This window comes from Oryx dammah, unplaced genomic scaffold (genome assembly GCF_014754425.2).
Source record: "Oryx dammah isolate SB20612 unplaced genomic scaffold, SCBI_Odam_1.1 HiC_scaffold_18, whole genome shotgun sequence".
Classification (NCBI taxonomy): domain Eukaryota; kingdom Metazoa; phylum Chordata; class Mammalia; order Artiodactyla; family Bovidae; genus Oryx; species Oryx dammah.
The window spans coordinates 68557355-68580290 of record NW_024070202.1 but is presented as its reverse complement, the minus strand read 5'-3'; the positions used below and the strand labels follow the sequence as shown (position 1 = coordinate 68580290).

At 40.7% G+C, this 22936-nt stretch overlaps 1 protein-coding gene across 1 annotated transcript in view; it reads right to left on the bottom strand.

Moving 5' to 3' along the window:
* Positions 1 to 22936, bottom strand: part of JAZF1 (JAZF zinc finger 1) — a 329663-nt gene that overhangs the window by 33906 nt on the left and 272821 nt on the right. Inside the window, exon 3 of the mRNA XM_040259720.1 lies at positions 15458 to 15654. Coding sequence (XP_040115654.1) covers positions 15458 to 15654 — 197 coding nt within the window. The remainder of the gene's footprint in view (positions 1 to 15457; positions 15655 to 22936) is intronic.

Below are 22936 nucleotides of genomic sequence, written 5' to 3'. Positions count from 1 at the left end.
GGAGAGATCTGAGGGGGCTCAGGACACCCCCTGCCTGTTCTGCACCACCCCCTCCAAAGCGTGTGTTTCCATTTTCCAGTCTCATCAATGCTGTTGTCGTAAGAGCTATCAAAACTTTGCGAAGCCCTGAAAATGGTGGAGCACTGGGTCTGAAGTCTGAATTTTTTTCATTGCTCTCTGGGTAAGTGACAGCAGCCTAGTTTCTTCAAATGCCAAGTTTTAAAGTGCTTTTATCTCACTAATTAATAACTAACTTTGGCAAGCAAGAAACTAAAAGGCACAGTTGGACTGTTCTCAAAAACCAACGGCACAAATAAAAGCCAGGAGAGTGTCCTCGGTTTAAAATGCAAGGCGAGGGTGAGGCTGTGTAGATTCCAACACAGCAGAGATGCGGAGCGGGTGTCTTCCTGGGGATGACGGAGGTGGTGGGTGACCTTCCATCCCTCTTCTCAGATAGAGGTCTGTGCACTTGTGTGAACGGCTTTCCACAATGAGCACTCTATACTGAAAATCCCTCCAAGGCTAGAGGCAGGCTTTTCTATTACTGCTCTGTAGCTTGGAAATCCCAGCTAGCTGATGACTTTATGGGTTTGTACGGTCTAGACAAGAGGGTTACTCTTTGGCAAAATTGCTCCGGGGGGAGGCCCCTGTGAAAATTCCCATCCAGCTAATTACCATTCAGAGGGCAAGCTACCGGGAGGGCGCCAGCCTCTGGTAGAGGCTGCGGTTGGAAAGCCACACTCCTGGCTTTATCACTGGCTACATTTACTTTCCTCCCTGTCAAAACAAGGACAGGAAAAGGGAACAAGAGTGCTAGTGAGAGAGATCAACTCGGGGTGCTGGGGGAGAACAAAGAATGAAGGCTGCCCAGAGCTATGACTGAGAGAGCCGTGCCTTCACTAAGGACAGGGAAACACCAGCCATCTGTCTGCTTTTACAAAAACCATTTCAACTTTCTCAGCAACTTTGAATCTCTGGAAGCGAATGAGTAAAGACACAATGGTCTGAACTGGGTATGGGGTAAAATGCTTCCAAAAATAGAGATTCACAGCGCTAAAACCCAGAGGAGCTCGCAACTATTTTCACCTCAGCTTTTATGGGACCCAGAGAGGTAGGTGGTGGTACCTGTTTCTTCAATACTTGGAAGACATCATTTTCACCTACCGCAGGAAGGGGCCGAGGGAAAGCACCTGTCTAGAAACCCCTGGGTTCTGATTTAGCTGACAAATAGGGAAAGGGGAGGGGAGGGAGAATAGGCTTCTGTGAAGGGAGATCAAGCCTGCACTTGGCAAGGTTCTCATCCAAAGGCAAAAGCGTCTCTGCTGGGAGGTCACCTCCAGAAGCCCTTCCAGACCACACCCTCCCCACAAAAGAGCCTCCTTTCCTGTCCACATTCTTCCTCACTCCTATCTTCATGTGACACAGCGTCTTCTCTTTTCCCCTCTAGTCCCTCGGGGCGTAGACTGTATCCCTTCCCACCTTCACTTCACCGAGGTATCTAATGATGGGGTTGCAGGCTAGGCGCTCAGTTACTGCCTAAGATGGATAACTGATCAGAGAGAATCTCTACCCGCCCCAAAGGCACACAGAAACATGATCTCGCCCCACCCCCCCCTTTATGACTAAGCTCTAGTGAAGGACCTTGTGTTCTTTCTGAGGATGGAGAGTCTGGGAACATTCCAGGATCTGCAGGCCCGGAAGAACTGTATGGCTATGGCTTGATGAAGTCTCATGAACAAAGAACTACGATTACAGTGCAGCTGATGATCAGAATACACTCAGTATTTTGCTGTGGCTGGAATGGGAGGAATATGCACTGGACTGGAAATCAGGAAGCTTGGGTCTTGGTACTTTTTTGATCCATTTGGTCACACGACCTTGGACTTTACATTACACTTGTATGAAGTGGTGAATCTGGATAACTGGATTTCAAATTTTCTGACCATGATTCAGTGAAAAAAAAAAAAAAACACAACTCAGAAAACAACTTACACACACACGAAACTAACAGTTTCCTCAGACAGTATTTATCCTTACTAAGTGTGCAGCACCCTATTTTCTATTTCTTTCTTTCCTTATATTAAAAAATGCTGGTTATAACTTATAAATTGCAATAGCCAAGATGACCTTGATGCATAGTTCTGGTTCTAAAATTCCACAGTGTTACGATCTCATGCTATTTTATGCCATGTTTTTTCTCCATTGCTTCCTTTCATCAGAAGGAGTTTTGGGCAGTAAGCATCTCCTAAATTCAGGGTTGTTAAGGAACGACAACTGATGCAATGAAGTTGCCGCATCACCCACTACTCTCCCAGGAATTCTCTGCCCTGAGATGGAGGAGAGGCGGGCCTTGCTCTCTGACCATCACTTTAAGGGGAGCAGGAAGTGAAAGAGATCCCTTTCCATCCAAGTCACAGAATTTCTGTCTTTAGCAACAAGTACTAGAGTGGTTTGAGGCTTCGCCAGTCTTAAGACATTTATTTTTACCAATTCCTTTGTCAGTCTTCTTTTGACTATTCTGAGGGCATTTGTACTGAACACAAAAGACTATGGAGATGAACATGTCAAAGCAATACTGTTGCTTTGTCATTGAATAAACTGAGGCCATCCAGAGTACTTCACAGGCATACACTGTGAGCTTTTAAGTATACTTGATTTACAGTGTTATGTTAATTTCTGCAGTACAGGAAAGTGACTCATTTACATATACATTCTTTTTCATATTCTTTTCCATTATGTTTTATCACAGAATATTTAATACAGTTTCCTGTGTTATACAGTAGGACCTTGTTTATCTGAGTTGGTTTTTCTCATAATTATATTTTTACACTGACCTTGATCCCCCTGGGCCAAGCCAGAGGGAAAGGCAAATCTTTGGGAACCTGATTTGTCCTACATGAGCTTACCAGATCTCCACCATCTCTTTCCTGAGAGATTCGAAGGGGCTACGTTCAAGTAGCCTCAAGGGCACAATTCAGGGCTCAAGGATGGAGCCAAGTGAATTGGCTCACAGAGGAATCAAACCCAGGACCTCAGATTTAATCCCAGGCTCCGGTCCTCTGAGCCAACTCTAAGTCCTGGAGCTCCCATGGGTGAGGAAGATGACTTACTACCAGTCTGCCAAGAACCGGCATGCAGGTTCTGTTCACTATCTTGGTCTGTCAATAAGAGTCCACAGCAACTATTAACCAGGCACAGGCACCCAAGTAACAATATGGCTTATTAGGTTAATAAATTCAGGCCACTCAGAGCACTTTATAGACAAGAATCTGAAATATCACTCAGAAGGAGCCACAAACTGCCATCTTCTAGATGACGAGAGGCTAGGAGTCGGACACGGCTGAGCGACTTCACTTTCACTTTTCACTTTCATGCACTGGAGAAGGAAATGGCAACCCACGCCAGTGTTCTTGCCTGGAGAATCCCAGGGACGGGGGAGCCTGGTGGGCTGCCGTCTCTGGGGTCGCACAGAGTCGGACACGACAGAAGTGACTTAGCAGCAGCAGCAGATGACGAGAGAGACAAAATGTTCAAAAAAAATATCCATTCACTTTTCAGCCCTGTCACCTTTCCAAAATGTACTTATATAATAGAAAATACAGACTAAGTGAACAGAAATTCTAGGAGGCTGTGAGATGTTATTTTTAAAGAGGCACAGCTACCATGAAAATGAAGCTACTTTCCAGTTTATAACATAATTCATTTTCCAGTTTGTCCTCCTTGACAGAAAATGACAGTGTCCATTACTATTCCACATTTATAGCTTTAGATAAAGGGCTTTTACATGGCAAAGGAGAAGCTTTCTAGTCTTGGCAAATCTTCCTTTTTGGATGATGCCAGGAAACAGGTCTTTATTGTGAGCCCTCCCCTCCAAAAAAAGAGAAGAAAAAAATCCTTTTTGGGATATTTATTATTCATTTTAGGAAACACAGCCCCATAGATTATTTACAAATGTGTTAACTGGATTCTACTAAACTTTTAATTTGCAATTTACTTGCCAAGTACTATGTATTAGTTACCAATGGTATATTTATGTTTCTGCAATGCATGCTTATTATAGTTATTCCAGAAACTCTGATTTATTAAAATTTTTTTAAATCCCAATTTTTATATTTGCAGTTACTTCATAATTTTAATTTTATGGTTTTAGTTTCCCAAAAGGGCTTATTCATCTCCTAGGGGGAAGGAAAAAGCCTCCAGGCTGAGGTGTGTTGTCCACAGGTGGTGGTGGGAACCCACCTAGCCTGTCACAAACATCCCCAGGCAGGCGTCCTCTGGCAGTTCACTCACAACTGAGCTGTAACATTTTAATTATATGCTTTTAAAGTTAGTCATTTGTCAAGTTTTGTTAGTCTTACAAAAACAATTTAGGTATAACATAGCATATTCTAAATTATATGCATGTATATTACTGAAACCAAGTGGCTTTAATTAAACATTTTTCAAAGCCTGTTTCCTTTTAATGGCAGTGAAATACTGCTGGTAGCAATGGCATGCTCTGCCAAAATGAACTTCATCAAGGTGAACTTTAGGGAGACTGTCAACACAATAATGGCCTAGAAGTTTATGCAAAGTTCTTAAATTAGAAAGTGGCCATTTAAAGGTGTCATTTGGTGGGGGGGGGGGCGCGGGTGCTGTTCAAGATATAGGATCATGACTGTGCTTCAAAAGCGATATCCTAAACTGAATGCCTGGCACTGGTCCTGGTAATTGTTGGAGCCTTGGAGTAACACAGTACACTTCTGTCTGGCAGACAAACTGGAAAAGGATGGCCAACAGAAAAGCGTGTCGAGGTCCTTTCCACCCCTGAGTTTAAGACTTTAAGCAACTGTTCTCTTTCTTCTTTTACCTTTTTAAAAAAGGATTTATTTTTTATCTTTTGGCTTTGGTGGGTCTCTGTTGCTGTGTGTGGGTTTCTCTAGTTACGGTGCACAGCCTTCTCGTGGTGGCTTATCCTGCTGCAGAGCACAGGCTCCAGGTGTGCACGAGCTTCCACGGTTGTAGCTCCCGGGCTCTAGGGCACAGGCTCAGTAGTTGTGGCCCATGGGCTTAGTTGTTCCGTGGTGCATGGGATCTGCCAGGAACAGGGATCAAACTGGTGTCCTTGCACTGCAAGGTGGATTTTTAACCACTGGACCACCAGGGAAGTCCCCTATCTTTTTTTTTTTTTTAACATTTTAAAAATTTTATTTTAAAAAGTTTTTTTTCTGGCTGTGCCCTGTGGCTTGCAGGATCTAAGTTTCGTGACCAGGTATCAAACTTGGGCTCCCTTCTGCGGAAGCACGGAGTTTAATCCTGGACTGCCAGGGTTATAACTGCTTTCAAGTTAAATACTGTGACAAGGATTTTCACTAGGATCCAGTTATACACGTAGAAAGAGCTCAAAATATCTTACATGGAAAATACCATTCCCACTATTTGCTATAAGAGAAACCCGCTTTACACTTATTTCATCTTGTTACTTGAAAATATTTTAATTTTGGAAAATATATCTATTTGAAAACTAAAAGTCCTCCCAGACCCAGGCTTCAAAAAGATATATCTTACTTGGTAGGCCATTGACAGATGCCCTGTAGCTATTTTACTCAAAACTACTTTGACAAGAGGAAAACCAATTTCCCTGAGAGTGACCTATTTGGGGGTCTGTAAGCATCTGGAACACCTTGGCTACCGCTTTTATTTTTTTGCCTGTAGAAAATAATAATGATTGGGTATCTAGGTAGAAAACACAGCAAGTACATCATGATTAGATCTCAAATTCCTATACAGTGGTCTCCCAACCAACTTTAGTTTCTTGGGGTGATCTGTTATGTTTTATTCTTCCATACCAAAGAGAGCCTGAGTTGGCTAGGTTAAAAAGAAAATTCAGCCCTGTGGCGTATGAAACACATCTTTGATCTGATAAGATCAAGCTAACTTGTTGCTGCTTTGATGACTATAAATTAACACCAGCATCCCGTTTTCCAAGGAGTGAGTAACTATCTGAGTTTGGTGGTAAGAGGCTCAAGGTGCACAGCCAGCATCCTTTCCTTGCCAGGTATCAGACAGGTCCCAGCAGCTTGTTTCTCCCTTCCTGTCAGATGCCACTTTGCTTTTAGTGCTTTTCTAAGGACTTTGAACAAAGCCCTGAGACAGATCCAGGGAGATTCTGTACCTGGATTGTCTTTTTAGCAAGAACAAATTAGCTTAAAGTGTTCTCATTTTTTTTTTTTTTTGCAGATTCTGTCTCTAATGCTGTGCAGCTGGGTGCGCCTGGGGATCCCTTTATTGTTAAAAGTAGACCCCATTAAAATCAGTTTGCTGCTGTGATACCCACGAAGATGAAAGGGCTTGTCTGATTTTAATATGCTGTGTGTTAGATGGGAAGGAAAATGAAAAGGCTTCTTTGGAAACACACACGTTTGGCGGGGTTATGAATTCATCAGGTGTTAAATCCCTGTCAGCCTCGCAGCAGAGGTGTGTGGCAGCACTGGGTGTCTGCCTGTTTGTGCTTTTAGTGGAATCCGTGCCGTTTTCCATGCTTACAATATGTGGCTCTCTTTAGCACTCCTATTTCGGTTCTGGTACTTGCTTCCAGAGGAAAATTAGTCAAAGTGTGCAGTGATGGGAGCTGGCATACGAATGAGCTCTGGACCCTAGCTTAAAGAGACTGCATTCTTTTGGGGGGTAGGGGGTGTGCCCTTGAAAATAACTTTATCTTTTGATATTTCTTGACATTTTTGGGCCAGTGCAGAGACCCCTACTGGGACATAGAAAGAGCACAATGATTGAGGGCCAAAACCACACCGCGAACTACGTCTCTAGCACCAGGTAAAACATGCCTGAACATGATGTAAAGACTGTCAAGGTTTCTTGTGGGAATTCTTAACAGAGGACATATTATTTTTGTTGAATTTGATTAAGCAATAACACAGTTACATAGAGATGAAATTCAGGTTTATAATTAAATGTGAATGGTTAAGCATGGTATTGCTAAAATGGCAGGCCTCAAAAATATTGTCACTAGAAGATAAGTTATTGATGGCCGTTACTGCAAATTCTAAGCCTGAAGATACGCTGTTATTAACTGGCTTCCCATTACAGAAATGGAGTTCATTTAGAGTTTCAGAGGATATCCAGGGGCTGAAACTGGGCAGTGTTAGTTTTTAATTTTTAAAAAGTAAATTTAAATTAAAAATATAATTTTTCTTTCTTGTAAAATTCTGTCTCATGGAAAGCAAAGTATTTGGGATCTGGAAGATCCATATGCTATAATTTTCTATTAGAAACATTTTTAATCATCAACTAATTCTAATTGTGTCCCAGTGTCTGGCAATTAGTTCTTCTTCATTTAATAAGTGTAGCAATTGTTTTTACTTGACCACACTATTGTTTCTGTAGAGTTTGAAGGCTGAGACTAAAGGATTTCAATGTCTTTCTTCAATGGAGAGGAAATTCCAGAGATTTTCTTCTTCAAACTACTGCATGTATTTACCTCCCTTTTTCTTAAAAGGCTTGTTTACAGTAGAGGAAATGCTCTCTGCTCTTTCAGGGAATGAGTGGAACTTGTGGGCTCCTTTGCCTCATTTCTGCCTGGGCCAACAATTTTTTTTTTAACTGAGGTAAATACAATGCATAGATTTTAAGTGCCTAATTCAATGAATTTGATAAATGTACACCTTTGTGTAATCAACGTCTCAATCAAGATATGGACTATATCCATCAGTGCAGAAAGTTCTCGGGAAGGGAGAGAACTTTTTCTTCCTGTTCCCAGAGTCAACTGCTGTTCAGATTTCCACTGTTACAGATCAGCTATCTCTACTTGAATTTCAAATGTACTCTTTTGTGTCTGGTTCCTTTCACTCAGTATAATGTTTTTGAGACTCATTCATGTTTTTTTTTTTAAATCACTAAATAGTATTCCATTGTACAGATAGATCACAATTTGTTTATCCCTGTATTTGGAGACAGACTAGCTAATACTCAGGGCTACTGTCCTGTACATCCCTGCACATGTCTTTTGTGGACATACACTTCCATTCCTCTTGGGTAACTACACAGTGTGGAACTGCTCAGCCAAAATCACTTGTTTCTGAAGCCGTGGAGAACCTTTCTGAACCACAGGTTTACGGAGAGACAGTATTAACGTAAGTAGCTGTTTCCATCCCTAACTTTACCTCATTAATCCTCATGGGAAGGCAGGCATTGTCTCCAATGCATACAAGAGACCAAGGCTTGCAAAGGTTTAAGATCATCCAACTCTCAAACTGAAGAATAAAATTTGAATCCAGATCCCTCTGATGCCAAAAGCTCTTATCACTTTACCTCTATGTTCCCAGAGTTTCAGAAGGTGCTCCAGAAAACTCCAGGTTTCCATAACTACGCCCCCATCAATATACCTGGGTCTGCTTATGAATCCCCTGGCAGTCCATAACGATCATGCTCTAAAATTGTTTGCCGCCAATCACTTCCCCCTGATCTCACCTGATTCCAACTCTTTAGGAATTTACACTGACTTCCAATTTCTAAGACATTTTGTGGATATGAATATATTGCTTATAACTGCCTTAAAACAGTATGGAAAGAATGGCCCCATGAGTACCTCTATCTTATCTAACCAATAAACCATGCTAGTAATTTAGTTCATCTGTGTGCATGTCATGTTCATTAAGTATTTGCTCCACATGTGTATAACCTGCTTCTACTAAGAGACGTAAATTCTAATCCATAAGGGCTATACCTTCTGCCTTTTTGTACTCCCAGTACTTGGAACAATGATTATAACAAAATAGATGCTCAGTAAATTATATGAACTGAGAAGATGCCCAGTCTTGGTGCTCTGGAAAACAGTGGCCACTCAACTGGGGATGACTGAACTTGGGCAAGGTTTCATTTAAATGAGCCTCAATTTTTTTTGTCTTTAAAGTGGGGTAAACAAATGGTGATTAAGTTTCTGTGAACTCTAAAGATAAAATCTACTAATGTAGATTGGCACTGATTTGACTTGCTTTCTTCAAGTCAGAAACATGTTTTGTTTGGGAAGGTCTCTCGCAGGTGGCGTAGTTGAGAAAAATATTTGTAATTACTATCTTGTTGCTGCTATCCTACACTTTGAGTTCTAACAGATTATAAATAAGTAGTTGCATAAGACGGTGGGGAAGGAAGCAAAATTAGTGACAAGACTGGACCATAACTCTCAGGAAGCAGGATGAAGGTTTTACAAGTCAATCAATAAAGAAGATGAAAGGACAATGATTGGAACAAAGCAGTATATAAACAAACAAGAAAACAAGTCATAGGCCAGGAAAGGGTGTGTTGTGACCCTGAATATAATGTAAGCCAGATAGTAGAGCAACATGAAGTCATTCTCCAGCTTAAGTAAACACATTTATGTGAAAAGGGAAATATAAATCAAGGCTACTTTCTCAATGGGAAGAGTTTAGGGAATGTTTTTTAGGCATTGTCCAGATATTCATCTCTTTAGGGCAGAATCCATTAGAAATACCAAATCCTGGCCTTAGTAATTTATTATAAGTAGGTCACAAAATTCAGTCAGGCTAAAATATTTAGTTTTTTCTCCTTTTCCACTGTGAAATAGGACAGGATTTATCTCTCTGAGATTTTTCTTTCTGTTTCATTCTTTTCTTTGGGGTGAGGATGGGGGAATTATGTGAGTTTAGACCTTACTTTAGTTATCTTTTATTCCTTGAGATTTTCTCCCTTTAGTAAAGTTGTTTAGGTTTATTTTCTAAAAATAAAGGGATTGGGGGAAAGTTCACCTCAGCTCCATTCAGACAGAGCTTCTAAATGTTGAGCTAAATTTTGTCAGTTCTATCAGTTGTATGGCAGTAATTTCCATCTTGAGGGTAAAATTAATACTTTACTTTTTAAGATGATTTTGCTGTTGATTAGCAACTCCTGAGAACTGCGAAGTTATAATCTAAGTAACTTATTGCCAAAGCCATAAGGGAATGTTAAAGGTCTACTATCACGCCAAATAGCAGGAGACACAGGAATATGAAACGAAATAACATAATGCACAATAAGAACTTAAATTACAGATTAACAGATATAACTTGCCACTTCATGATCTTTATAGGCTGCTGAAACAAGAAAACAAAAAAATTGGTTTAATTTCCTTGGGTACCTTTCTCTGGTTTAATACTTGAATTTTTCCCCCCAAGTGGGCCAAAATATATATGCAAATATTTTCCAGGAGAGACTATGCAGTGCTATTATAACCAGAAATTCAGCCAACTCTTTCCATGGCTTCTCCATTAAGACATAAGCAAGCATCTGTTCAGTCCCACTGGACTCATGTTTGGAGGCTAAGCAAGTAGATTAGAGTAATCTTTCTCCAAGCAAATTGGAAATAGGCTAACCTAGGCGAGAAAACACACAGCTCTGACAAGATGGGACCCAGCATTTAAAAACAGTGGTTTCCCACCTCTGGTTGTAGGTCAGAATTACCTAGCAAGAGCTTTAAGAAAACTCTCAATGCCCGATCCATCAACTGAGTAAGAGTCTCGGAGTAGAGCCCAGGCAAATGGAGGTTTAAGACTCCCCCCGTGACCAATTTCAGGATGAGCTTTAACAACTGGTCTGCAAGCCTGAACAGTTAACAACTGACTGCCTGGAGTCAGCTCCAACTCACCCTTGAAAGAAACCTTGAGTAAACTAAATCGATTAAGTTCTTCAAGTTCTGATCTGCTATCTGAATGGTGGAGTGGGTTAAAAGTGAGGGTTACTGTGAATAAGAGTAAACCACAGTTCCAATAACTTAATGACTTTTTGTGTTTTGGGTTTAGAAGTGTCAAGTTAGCAACTGAGGCAGCTAAGTGGCTGAAGGTCTAAAGATTTTTTTAAAAGGTATTAACATTACCATATGTAAATTAGATAGTCAATGGGAGTTTGACATATGACATATGGCACCCAAGTAGGTGCTCTGTGACAACCTGGAGGGATGGGGTGGGCAGAGAGGTGGGAGGGGGTTCAGGATGGAGGGGACACAGGTATGCCTATGGCTGACTCAAATATTGATGTATGGCAAAAAACATTACAATGTTGTAAAGCAATTATCTTCCAATTAAAAATTTAAAAGGTATTAATCTGTACATGGGAATTAATAATGTTGTTTCAGTGGGGCTGGTGCTAGGATTAAGTAATCATACATAAAGCATACAGTAAGCATACATAGTAAAAAATCTAGGTTGCCTTTCCTCAGTAATTATTACTACTTTTAAAGGAGAATGGTATGAACTGTTTTAACACTTTATTTTCAGTGAATTCAATCATGTTTATATTCACTTTTAATATATATGTTTTAATTTAAGTATAGCTGATTTACAATGTTGTGATACTTGAATTTTTCCCCCCAAATGGGCCAAAATATATATGCAAGTATTTTCCAGGAGAGACTATGCAGTGCTATTATAACCAGAAATCCAGCCAACACTTTCCAGCAAAGTGATTCAGTGATACACACACACACACACACACACATATATATAGATCTTTTTTAATTTTCAGATTCTTTATGGTATAGGCTATTACAAAACACTGAGTATGCTTCCCTGCGCTACACAGTAGGTCCTTGTTGACTATATATTTTATACATAGTAATCACATATATCTTTAAATCTTTATCTCTATAATTTAAATCAGGGGTTGGCAACTATGGCCTATGGACCAAATCTGTAAATAAGGTTTCACAAAAACTTTCAGTTTTATAGAACACAGACTGTCCACTTGTTAGTGTAGTTCTATAGCTGCTATGGTGGCAGAGCTGAGTAGCTGAAACAGAGGCCCCTGTGCCTTCATAAAAAACAATGCTGACCCATGATTTAAACCATTCAAAGCTTTTCTTAAGTGAACACTAAAAAATACATTAAAAAAGAATACAAAGCAAATAAAGACAGGAAATGAAGAAGTTGAGAAAAGAAAATTTCTCTAGAGTTTTAGAAATCACAAAATAAATCTTAATTCTAAGAATTCCTAAGACATACTTGAAACTCTGTGATGAAACTGAGATCTGATTCTGTCTAGTCAAGATGGTATATTTTAAAGAATACTTTATAAATGAACTTTCCTGCAAGATGACTATTACTTCTGCACCAGGAATGCATCTTGAATATGAAACTTGGAAGAGTGAATTTAGGAGGTAGAAACATGGAAAATTATTTATAACCTGGCAATGAAAGTGACTGAAACCACATTAGTCAGGCAAAATAAGCTGATCTCTCTAACTACAGGTAAAATAACATTTCAAACATTGAAAAATGTACACAATCAAAATTGTACAGGGTAGGGGTTTAAGAAACCATTTCCCCTGCTAATTTTTGATGTTTACATGGAATGTTCTTCAAGCAGCAAATAACTTAGCAATGATCTTGACAGACTGAAAATGATACATCTTTACCACAACATAAATTAATTCTCTCAGTAGGAAATTGCTAAAATAGACAAGGTGTCAGAAAGATTTCTTTATGTCTGAAGGAGAGGAAATGATTCCATTTCTTCCAAACATTCATACATGAAAAATAATAAACTCTCACTTTTAAACTGTCTTTATTTTCATGGGGTTCTAAAACTCCCATTACTAATTGGGCTAGTCATAGTTATCTGGTACTGGCCATGAGTCAATCCATATTAAGTCAGGTATGAAACATACCCAAGTATAAAACTGTCCCCATAATTCACATGGCATATGAATAAATATTCATAGAAATGCTCAGAAAAGAGAATCGAAGAATCACACTACATTCTCATGGCATTCCTTAGATTTACCAGTAAATGTTAGTAGAAATCCTGGAAAGTAAATCTTCACAGAAAGACATGTAAGAGAAACATGGCGGTCTATCTCAGGGGAGGGAAAAATGCTCACACAAATGAACCCAGTTCCTCCTGTATAGAATGATCTCCAATTCTATTCCTGAAACAGCTAGTTGAAAACTGGACCACAGGGATGACCATTTACTGAATGTTTAATGCATGTGTGTGCTATCACATTTAACTCTCACACAAAAACCTAAATAATGGGTATTACCAGTGATCTGTAAGGGGCAAAGCTCAGGTAGGAACTCTGCCTGCCTCCCACACCTATTCTGTGTTCAAAATGCCCAATCCTGATGGAACACAGGGTACCCTCTCAACCATGAGCCCACCGAGACACCCCTAGAAAAAGAGCGCCTATAATCAGAGTGAAGAGTTTGAAAGTTTTCTAAATCCTCCTCTTGGAGAATAACAAGGTATTATATTAAAGCCCTGTATTGAATAAACCAGTTTACATCACCCTTATGGGCAGAAAGTGAAGAGGAACTAAAAAGCCTGTTGATGAAAGTGAAAGAGGAGAGTGAAAAAGTTGGCTTAAAGCTCAACATTCAGAAAACGAAGATCATGGCATCTGGTCCCATCACTTCATGGGAAATAGATGGGGAAACAGTGGAAACTGTCAGACTTTATTTTTTTGGGCTCCAAAATCACTGCAGATGGTGATTGCAGCCATGAAATTAAAAGACGCTTACTCCTTGGAAGGAAAGTTATGACCAACCTAGATAGCATATTGAAAAGCAGAGACATTACTTTGCCGACTAAGGTCCATCTAGTCAAGGCTATGGTTTTTCTAGTAGTCATGTATGGATGTGAGAGTTGGACTGTGAAGAAGGCTGAGTGCCAAAGAATTGATGCTTTTGAACTGTGGTGTTGGAGAAGACTCTTGAGAGTCCCTTGGACTGCAAGGAGATCCAACCAGTCCATTCTGAAGGAGATCAGCCCTGGGATTTCTTTGGAAGGAATGATGCTAAAGCTGAAACTCCAGTACTTTGACCACCTCATGTGAAGAGCTGACTCATTGGAAAAGACTTTGATGCTGGGAGGGATTGGGGGCAGGAGGAGAAGGGGACGACAGAGGATGAGATGGCTGGATGGCATCACTGACTCGATGGACGTGAGTCTGAGTGAACTCCAGGAGTTGGTGATGGACAGGGAGGCCTGGCGTGCTGCGATTCATGGGGTCGCAAAGAGTCGGATATGACTGAGTGACTGAACTGAACTGAACCTTTGTCTAACCCATCACACTTTCTCAAACTTATCAGGGAACCCTTTTCCTCAATTTCCATTTTGTGAAAGTCATATTCTGAAGCACACTTTGAGAAACAGGACTGCTGCCACTTCCCTTGATGGGAGCTGGATAAAAGAGAAATACATAAACTCCAAGAGAAAATAAACATTTTCATCCACCATTAAGGGGCGATGCTACTGAGGGGGTGATGGCATGATTCTGAATGGCTTCTTTCTGCTCTTAGCATGAACCAGAATCTTTAATAACATCCTCAGAGCCCCGGGCCCTGCAGACCTCCTTGGCCTCATCTAACAAACACCTCACCACCACTTGGTCGACCTTCAGTAACCTGGGACCTGCCCGGTTCCCCTTCATGGAGCCTTTGAAAAATGCTGTCCTCTTGGCTGGATGCTCCTTGTCTCCCTCTTGGGGAAGTCTTTCCTGATTCTGTCAAACCTCTCTCCCATCACTGAGTTACAATGTTATAGTTATTGGTGTATATCTTTGATGAATGCCTGTCTATACCCCTACAGGAGTGAGGGGAAATATAGTCTCTGTTCTCAGATGGGAAAAAGAAGAGGACGGACTTTTCCAGCCTCTTTCTACCATCTTCTACCACTGACCAGTGGATCTCTGACTTGGGAGAAGGTTCTGTGTTGCTCAGCTCCATGCCTGGGTACACGCTGGTCTGCTCCTACACAGGCAAGCTTAGTAGGAACATTCGGGAATAAGTTCAACTCAGGGAAGAAGTCAGTTGTTACAGATCCTAGCTTTATTCTGCAGCCTTATGCAGTAATACAGTTGATTTTACTTTTTACCTTTGAGTCTTATTTTTCAAATCACTTCCATTTGGGAGGTGAAGACAAGAAAGAGTGTTCCTTTTGGCCCCCTAGAATGCCAACATCTTCTACTAGGCCTCAGCCCATCAGAAAGAACATGACTGGTCTCCTTGGGTTCACTACTGTAACTCAGGCCTGGTGCTAAGAGGGATTCTAAGTTTTAAAAATTGATCATTCTATCACAAAAAGCTTTTAAACAAGCAAAACTAGGGAGACTGGTATGATGATAAGCCCCTATGTATACATCACCCAGCTTCAACAATAATCAACACATGGCAATAATCAACACAATCGATCTTGTTTGATCTATTTCTCCACTTGACTGAAGCAAACCCAAGATACTGCATCACTTTATATGTAACAAATGGTAAAGACTTGAAAGCACATCTATAAAACCATTATCACATGCACATTATAAATGATAACTTATTAACTATATCTTTAATAATAAATAGATGAATGAGTCAACAAAAGGTCAGAGAAGAGGTGGATCTCAAGCAAGATCTGTGCCCGGCCCCCAATACAGCATGCACGCATGCACGCGCACACACACACACCCCTTAAGGGCCAACCTACTCACCAGTTGGGGTGCTGCTGCGGAATGAAGAGGAGGGGGTGATGGGCGGGGTCACTGGGGGAGTAAGGCTTCCGCTACTGTGGCGAGGTGGCGTGGACACGTTCCCTCGAGACACGGAGCTGGACAAAGTCAGCGAGAGCTTTGGCTGGATCTTCTTCTTCAGAGACTCCTGCTCTCGGCGGGCAGCATCTGTCATGAATCTGTAAGTGGAAGAGATCATTTGTGAAAAACCCATCTACAGAGCAGGAGGAATTATGACTGCTAACCTGAGTGGGACAGATGCCCCACCCTGGGGTAGGGACTTGTTCACAGGTCAGTCCCAACTTCAAAAACTCAGAACAGCTGCCCTGTTCCTACATGACAGAATTAAATTCTAGCTCCCAAAAGTTTCCTGGGCCAAGCCTCTGTCCTCACTACAGTGTCTTCAGCTACAGGACTGTCTGGAAGGTCCTCTCAATCCTCAGAAAGTACACCTGCTCTCAAAGTTCCCCAACCACTGTCAACTAGAGAGGCCTTCCTTCATCTGCAGCTTGGTAGTACTTATTGTTTGTGCCACTGAACATATGTAGCTTCGTGAGGACTCGCATTCTTTTTTGTACTCTGGATTCTCAAACAGGTTATCTGGCTTTTTAATACTTTCTTGGTTGCTTAAAGGTCTTGTCTCCCCAGCTACTAGCTGAAAAGAAAGGACTTAAGTCCCTATAATTGTTACTAGCATGCTGCCAAGCACATCTTAGCATACATTTATCAAATGACCAAACAATTCTGCCCAAGAAGATTCAATAAAAGGGAACAAGTGCAGTACAAGGAAGAAGATCACTGAGAAAGATCTGTTTTTATGTCATGATTTTATTACTCATAAAAGGGAAAGGTGACTTTTTTTTGATAGTTTCACTCTGGAAACTTCAAGGTTATATTCTTTCAACACTTCTCTTAACTTAGTAATATTCAAGCTTTGTTCTTTTCTCCCTGTTTAATCTAGCATTTTATGAATTCATATAATGAGATTCAAAAGCACTTATGAAATGGTATTTCCTCCCTAAACAGCAATGTTGACTATGTTTTTTGAAAATTGGGATGGAAAGTCTAGCAAATAGAGTTTATGAAAATATTTAGGTAAATAAAGCATACACTCATGCCCACACCTATGCTCAAAACCAGATCATAACCGTACCTCTCAAGTCCCCTCTGTACCCCACCCTCCCATCAACTGTGTTTTAACTATTTTAATACAATTCATCATAAACTAATACCATTGTGCTTAGACATGGTATTTTACCCAACACATTTTACATTCTGCTTACAGAATTCCTTTATATTCGTCTTCATTACACTACGGCATTTTAGAAATCAATAGATAGTTCTCATGCCTGGTTAAAAGTTTCCAGTTGCCCAAACACACAATGAAACAATATTACAATAGTGTTAGTGTCTTAAAATGTCTACTTTTACACTTGGAACATGGATGGCATATTTCCTGAAGGGCGTTTGCAATATAATCTATATGTACAAACTGGATTTTATTTGTTGAACCAAACCGTAATAAAGCTATATACTTTGTCTTGAGCTCTTATGTTTTTGTGCTACAAGATGGTGTTGACTGAAAAGGGAGAAAGGAATGACAATGCAAACCAGAACTGTTTGCACTCGGTAGCCAGGTATTCATTTATTTTCAGATATAAAGTTGGTTCTACTGCTCTCAAAACTGCTTTTTCCTCTCCTCATAAACCTCTACACTTAAAATATGGACTGTAAAGTAAGGAACTATGCTTTCTTTTATTATTTAAGTACAACTGCTAACTGCATAACCCACTCCAGTGTTCTTGCCTGGAGAATCCCAGGGATGGGGCAGCCTGGTGGGCTGCCGTCTCTGGGGTCACACAGAGTCGGACATGACTGAAGCGACTTAGCAGCAGCTAACTGCATAATGCTGACATCTACCTTACTCCAAGTTTCTTGAGGATGCGCTGCATGTTTATGGCTCTGAAAGCACCAGGTTCGTGCCTCATGCATAGCTGACTGGGAATCAGGTCAGAGAGTGCACAGAGAATGTCAGAAAGACAGTCTTGCAAGAGAGAGAGATGCAGAGAGATAGAGGCTTAGCAGTGTCTTCTCTTACTCTGGTTGAAAAGTATCAATAGCTCATGGTTTTTATTGTAAAATAAATACTCTCCTACAGCTCAGATATAAAAACAGCTATAAACAACCACAACAACATGCACAGACATATCCCTCGCCTTCACCCCCTCATGGGTTTGGTCAGCTACGGACAGCCATTTATTTTTGGCTTGTATCTGCTAAGTGCTTTCTAGAAGCGAGAATGAGGCACCATGTTAAAAGCATTAGACATGAAACTCATAAAACACTTCTGCCAATCCTTCTTTCCCGCCACCCTCCCTCCTTCTCCCTTGGATTGGTGGTTATGAACTTGCAGCTATACTCATAAATCAAGGCAGCCTCGCTATACCAAGATACACAGCTGCAGAATTTATTCCCGGTGACAACATACACACGGAGGGGCATAAAAATGCCTGTAGAACACTGGATAAAATTCACCAGTTTCTCCCTGGTGGTTTTGCACTGTTCCTCTTTCACTTATCACCCATGACTTTACCTATTTTTTGGAGACTTATTTAAACCCTGAACTTTTCAAGCAGTGTTTCATCAGTACAGCTGTTTGTCAAAAGATGGGTGAATTCCCAATGGCCAAAACCACTTGGGGAGACAAATTAATAAAGGACCTGATGAGGCAGAATGAATAAAGGTTGTCTGTGACTGTGGTCTAGACTGGACTCAAGTAAGTTGGCTCCAAGCATTTTCCACCTTCAGGGGCAGCTACACTGTGACATCCTTGAAGGACCACAGCCCAGACTGTTCCATCATCAGGGTTAGACACATTCTGCTATACTCCTAGAGGAGATGGAATTCAGGCTTGGGAAGTCACACCACCCTGCAGGGTGATGAGTTTTTCCCAGTGGATTCTGACATGATTGGTCATCTTTCCCAAAGCCCTCAGTAACTGTAGCCAACATGGGGTTCAGAGCAGGAAGGAAGCTGGGTGAGACAGATCACCTTGTCTAGCCTCCTCATTTTTCCTGGTAACTGGGAAATGAGGGGAAGGGGCTTATGCAAGGTCACTTTGCTGGCTGATGGCAAAGCTGGTATCTGAGAAGTCAAGCCTTAGGACTGAATCAAAAGCTCCTGCTCTGCCAGGCTGCCTCCTACATATCAGAGAACTCTGAGCTTTCTTGTTTTTGCTGCAGAGTCATGGTTTTCAAAGCTGAAAGGGGTTAAAGAGCTGAAGCTTAGGGCCTGGGAAAATGCAGGGGTTTACTTGTTGGAAGTGGGGCAACCATTAGCGTGGAGGTCTTTATTCTCTCAGCATCCAAGTTCTGCTGTGTTGTGCCCCTTGGTTCATGGGGTCTTGGATTTGTAGCCTCACTGGGCTGTGATATGGGGAAGGCTGGCTGTGCCCACCTCCCTGAATTCTTTCTGCTTTGCAATGGGAACTGTTCTGGTCTTGTAGCAGTAGTGTGCTAGTGTGGGCTCATGCTGGCTTGTGAGAGTTGATCATTAAATTTTTAGGGATTTAGGCCATTTGATAAATATACCTATTATCAAAAATTAAATCATGTGAAGTTAAAATTAAAACAAGTATATTAAAAACAAAGATAATAATACTACTACTCAATATTCATTATACTCAAAATACTCAATATTCATTAGTTCTTATTATTTTCTTCCATTTTACTATTATCTATACTATTGAAATTATTTACATTAATAAAGTTGTATCTGTTTGGTAGAATTACTATATGATGCTCTGCAGCACTTTACTTGCCTACTCTGTGCAGTGATGTAATGTTGGTAGCCTGAAATTGACCATGATGGAGTATTTACACCATGGAAATTGGCAAATATTACAAATTGGGTTTTTTCCCCCCACCCCAAGAGTCAACTGTTAAACATTTACCAATATACCTACAGTTATTATTATTATTTTAAAGTGGGGGGAAAAGCATTTGAACCAGGCTCCTTGCCTACCTACTAAAGGAGCTAATCAGGGAAGCAGTGAAGGATGGATAAGGAAAGTTTCTTTTCCTTTTTAAAAGTATAAAAATAAGACCTCTCATTAAAGAACACTTATAGAAGATTTTTCATGGATTTGTCACTTGTGCTTAAAAACGTTTTAAAAAATGTGGTAGTACACACACAAATTGACTGTACATATTTTAAAGCACAGTTTAAGGAAGAATAAAATGACAATCCATGTACTTACTACCCAGCTTATGAAAAAAAATTTTTATCAGAACACTGGAAATTTGCAGATACAACTACAGTTGATTTTTCAGGGTATTTTCCTTCTGGTATTACTTTTATACACATAAAGAGAACTGGATATTTCTTAAAGGGGAAAAAAAAGTCACTTGAGGGTTTATTCACTGTTGACTAACAGCCTGGAAATCTGTGGTCAGGCAAAGTCATGTTTTCATTTTGAAACTGAAACTGCCATAAGATTAATTTTAACTCTCCTACAAATCAGAAATGCCCAAGTTACTTTAATTTAATATGGTCATTTGTAGTAATATTTGTTATTGCTTGGGGAAGTACATATTCCTTAAGTAAATTTTCAAGACTCCATTATAAATCTTTTAAATCCTTAGACCACAATGTTCATTCAGTCTGACATGTTAAACGTGGAAACATGAATGTAACACCACCAGGGGAAAATGTCAAATTGCTGGTCCACGGAGACCAGTTTCAACCACAAACTCAGGAAATTTACAGAGTTGGCTGGAGCCTGGGCAGGTCCCCTGCTGCACCTCACTCTCGGGCCAAACACCTGAGCCCCAGTGTCTCACTGGTGCAAAACCACTCGGCTTCCACCGGCTCTGGAGAACCCAGCGATGGACGCGACCACTCGAAACTCAAGTCTCTCTCAGAAGAACTTGAAAAGGATCCAAGGTCTGAGATGCACGGTGTGGTTTCATGGTTATCATAAGACGCTGGAGAGGGCGTGTGGTCCAGACGCCCCAAGCTGTGTGTCGGCAGGCTCACGCTGGGGTGAAGAGGCGGGTGACCTCCAGAAGCCCCAGCGCTCCCCTTGTTCTGCCCCTGATTTTTCTTCTTGTTAAAACTTAGGAGTTTCAGTTTTATGGGTAAAAGGAATATATCACCTCTAGGTTCCTTCCCGGCTCCAATAGTCCATGATTTCAACAGCAGCATCGGGCTGTGTTTCCCGAACTTTTCTTTGGCCTCAATCTGTTATAAGAAAGCCTGTACACACATATGTAAAATTAGGTCCACAATCTGTAATTTTGAAATCTCCAGGGCTCTGAAAGTTGGGAAATTTCTAATGTTCGACAGCAAAATTCATGAGGAAACCAACCGTGATGTGAACTACATAAAAGCTGTTCATATGCTTTATTTATTGTATTTAGTGTGAATATTCATATATTTCACTAAGGAAACACAAATGTGTTTGATTACATGGGGCTGCCCTGGGCCCTGTAGGGAGCATTATCTAATAGGCAGTATTTGTACCATATTGTCTTTCTGAAATCAGAACAGTTGACTTGTGAAACATGTTTGGGTGAAAAGATAAAGAAATTTTATGTAAGCATCTGAAACAAAAATTTCATGAAATAATCCTTATGATATGTGATACACTCTGATATTTTTCTATTCTATTTCATTTTAACCAAATATCCTGGTCATGAACACCATGAATTTCTTGACTTACAGGTGATAGATTAACTGGTGATAGACCACAGTTTGAAAATATTCCTGTAGCAAAAAATATTCGTGTAGCAGTGGGCTTTGTAGGGAGACTGTTCAGATGCTAATTTCTCCTCTATGTTCTCCAGCTGTATGACCTTGGGCACGTTACCTAATCTCTCTGTGCCTCAGTTTTCTTACCCATAAATGCTAAAAATAATAAGGACTGCTTTACAGAATGCAAAGATGAAGTGAATTAATACATGTAAAGCACTTGGAACAGAGCCTGGTACTCGGTGTTTGACAAACATCATGTGAATGACTCTTGTTCAGGAAATCCTAACTCACAAATCTTTCATCTCTCAATGTAACATCAGTGATTTACTGACATTTTAATAGTTACTTCTGAGCTAAACTATTGAGTATTATAGGATACGTACTGCCATCATGAGTTTTGCTGATTCTGAAAGCAATGAACCCCCTTCACTGATTCTGCATGTATTGATTAAATGACTGCTTCCATCATAGGTAAATTTGAAAAAGGTGGTAACAGTAACCAGACTACAAACAGAAAACTCCTCTCCTTTAAGGACAACATGCTGGAAGCCGGGCATCTATAAAGCTACACGCCTCCTCTTCTTCTCCCCCTTAATTTCTTGAGAAGAATCCATTGTAGAAGGCCTTTCTAGCAGAACAGGCAATGGGAGACACTGCTACTTGATGCAAAGACTTCTTTCTATGCAATGCAAGGCTGCCCTTTACTTGGGAGATTCATACAGCTACACCAGGCTCAGATTTGGTTCACAACCAGACCTCTGTACAAAGCACAACATCCAACTACATCATTTGAAGTTCAAAAGCTTTGTTCCACCTTTTCAATGGCCCTTTAGGCATTAACATTTTTTTGGTGAAAACAAGTTTGTGAAACCAAGAAGGCCTCTGAGGAAAGCCATGAAGAGCTGGCAGATAGACCACGATTCTAAGTGCTCTCCAATCTGCTAACTCATTGCTCCAGACAATGGGATCTCTGACCTGACAAGGACAACAATCAATCTTTCCAGTGAAGAGAACTAAGGGATTTTCCTTTTCTCCAACAACTACGATGCAAAATTCAGGACAAGGATGGACAGAAAGCCAGTTAGGAAGCAGAATGATCTATGCTTGTGCTTAGTCGCTCAGTCGTTTGTGACCCCAGGGACTGAATTCTGCGAGGATCCTCTGTCCATGGGATTCTCCAGGCAAGAATACGGGAGTGGGTTGCCATTGCCCTCTCCAGGGGATCTTCCCAACTCAGGAACTGAACCCAGGTCTCCTGTATTGCAGGCAGATTCTTTACCATCTGAGCCACCAGGGAAGGCCGAATGATCTGTAAGGCATTCAAATAGAGGCTGTGGGAATAATGGGCACATTTTAGCATGTGATCATGTGTGGTTGTTCTAGGTCTCAAAGTAATGATGAGCTTCCGAACACACATCTGCTAATAAATTCATGGGGCAGCTCCTCTCATTTTTGCAACTTCAAGCCTCAGTGAGGTTGAGGGGTGTTTTGTTAGAACAGCTGGCAAGTGAAACATGACCTGCTGGCAGCAAGTGGAGTGACTGCTTGTCTGTGACCCTTGATTAAGAAAAGGACTTTTACTGGCGATTGGGGGAAATTAATAAATAATAAATGTTGTTCTTTTAAAAAACAATGTGGACTCCCAAATAACACTAGTTTCAGAGAGTCCCTAGTAATGTTTCAAACAATCATATATTCATTTCTCAT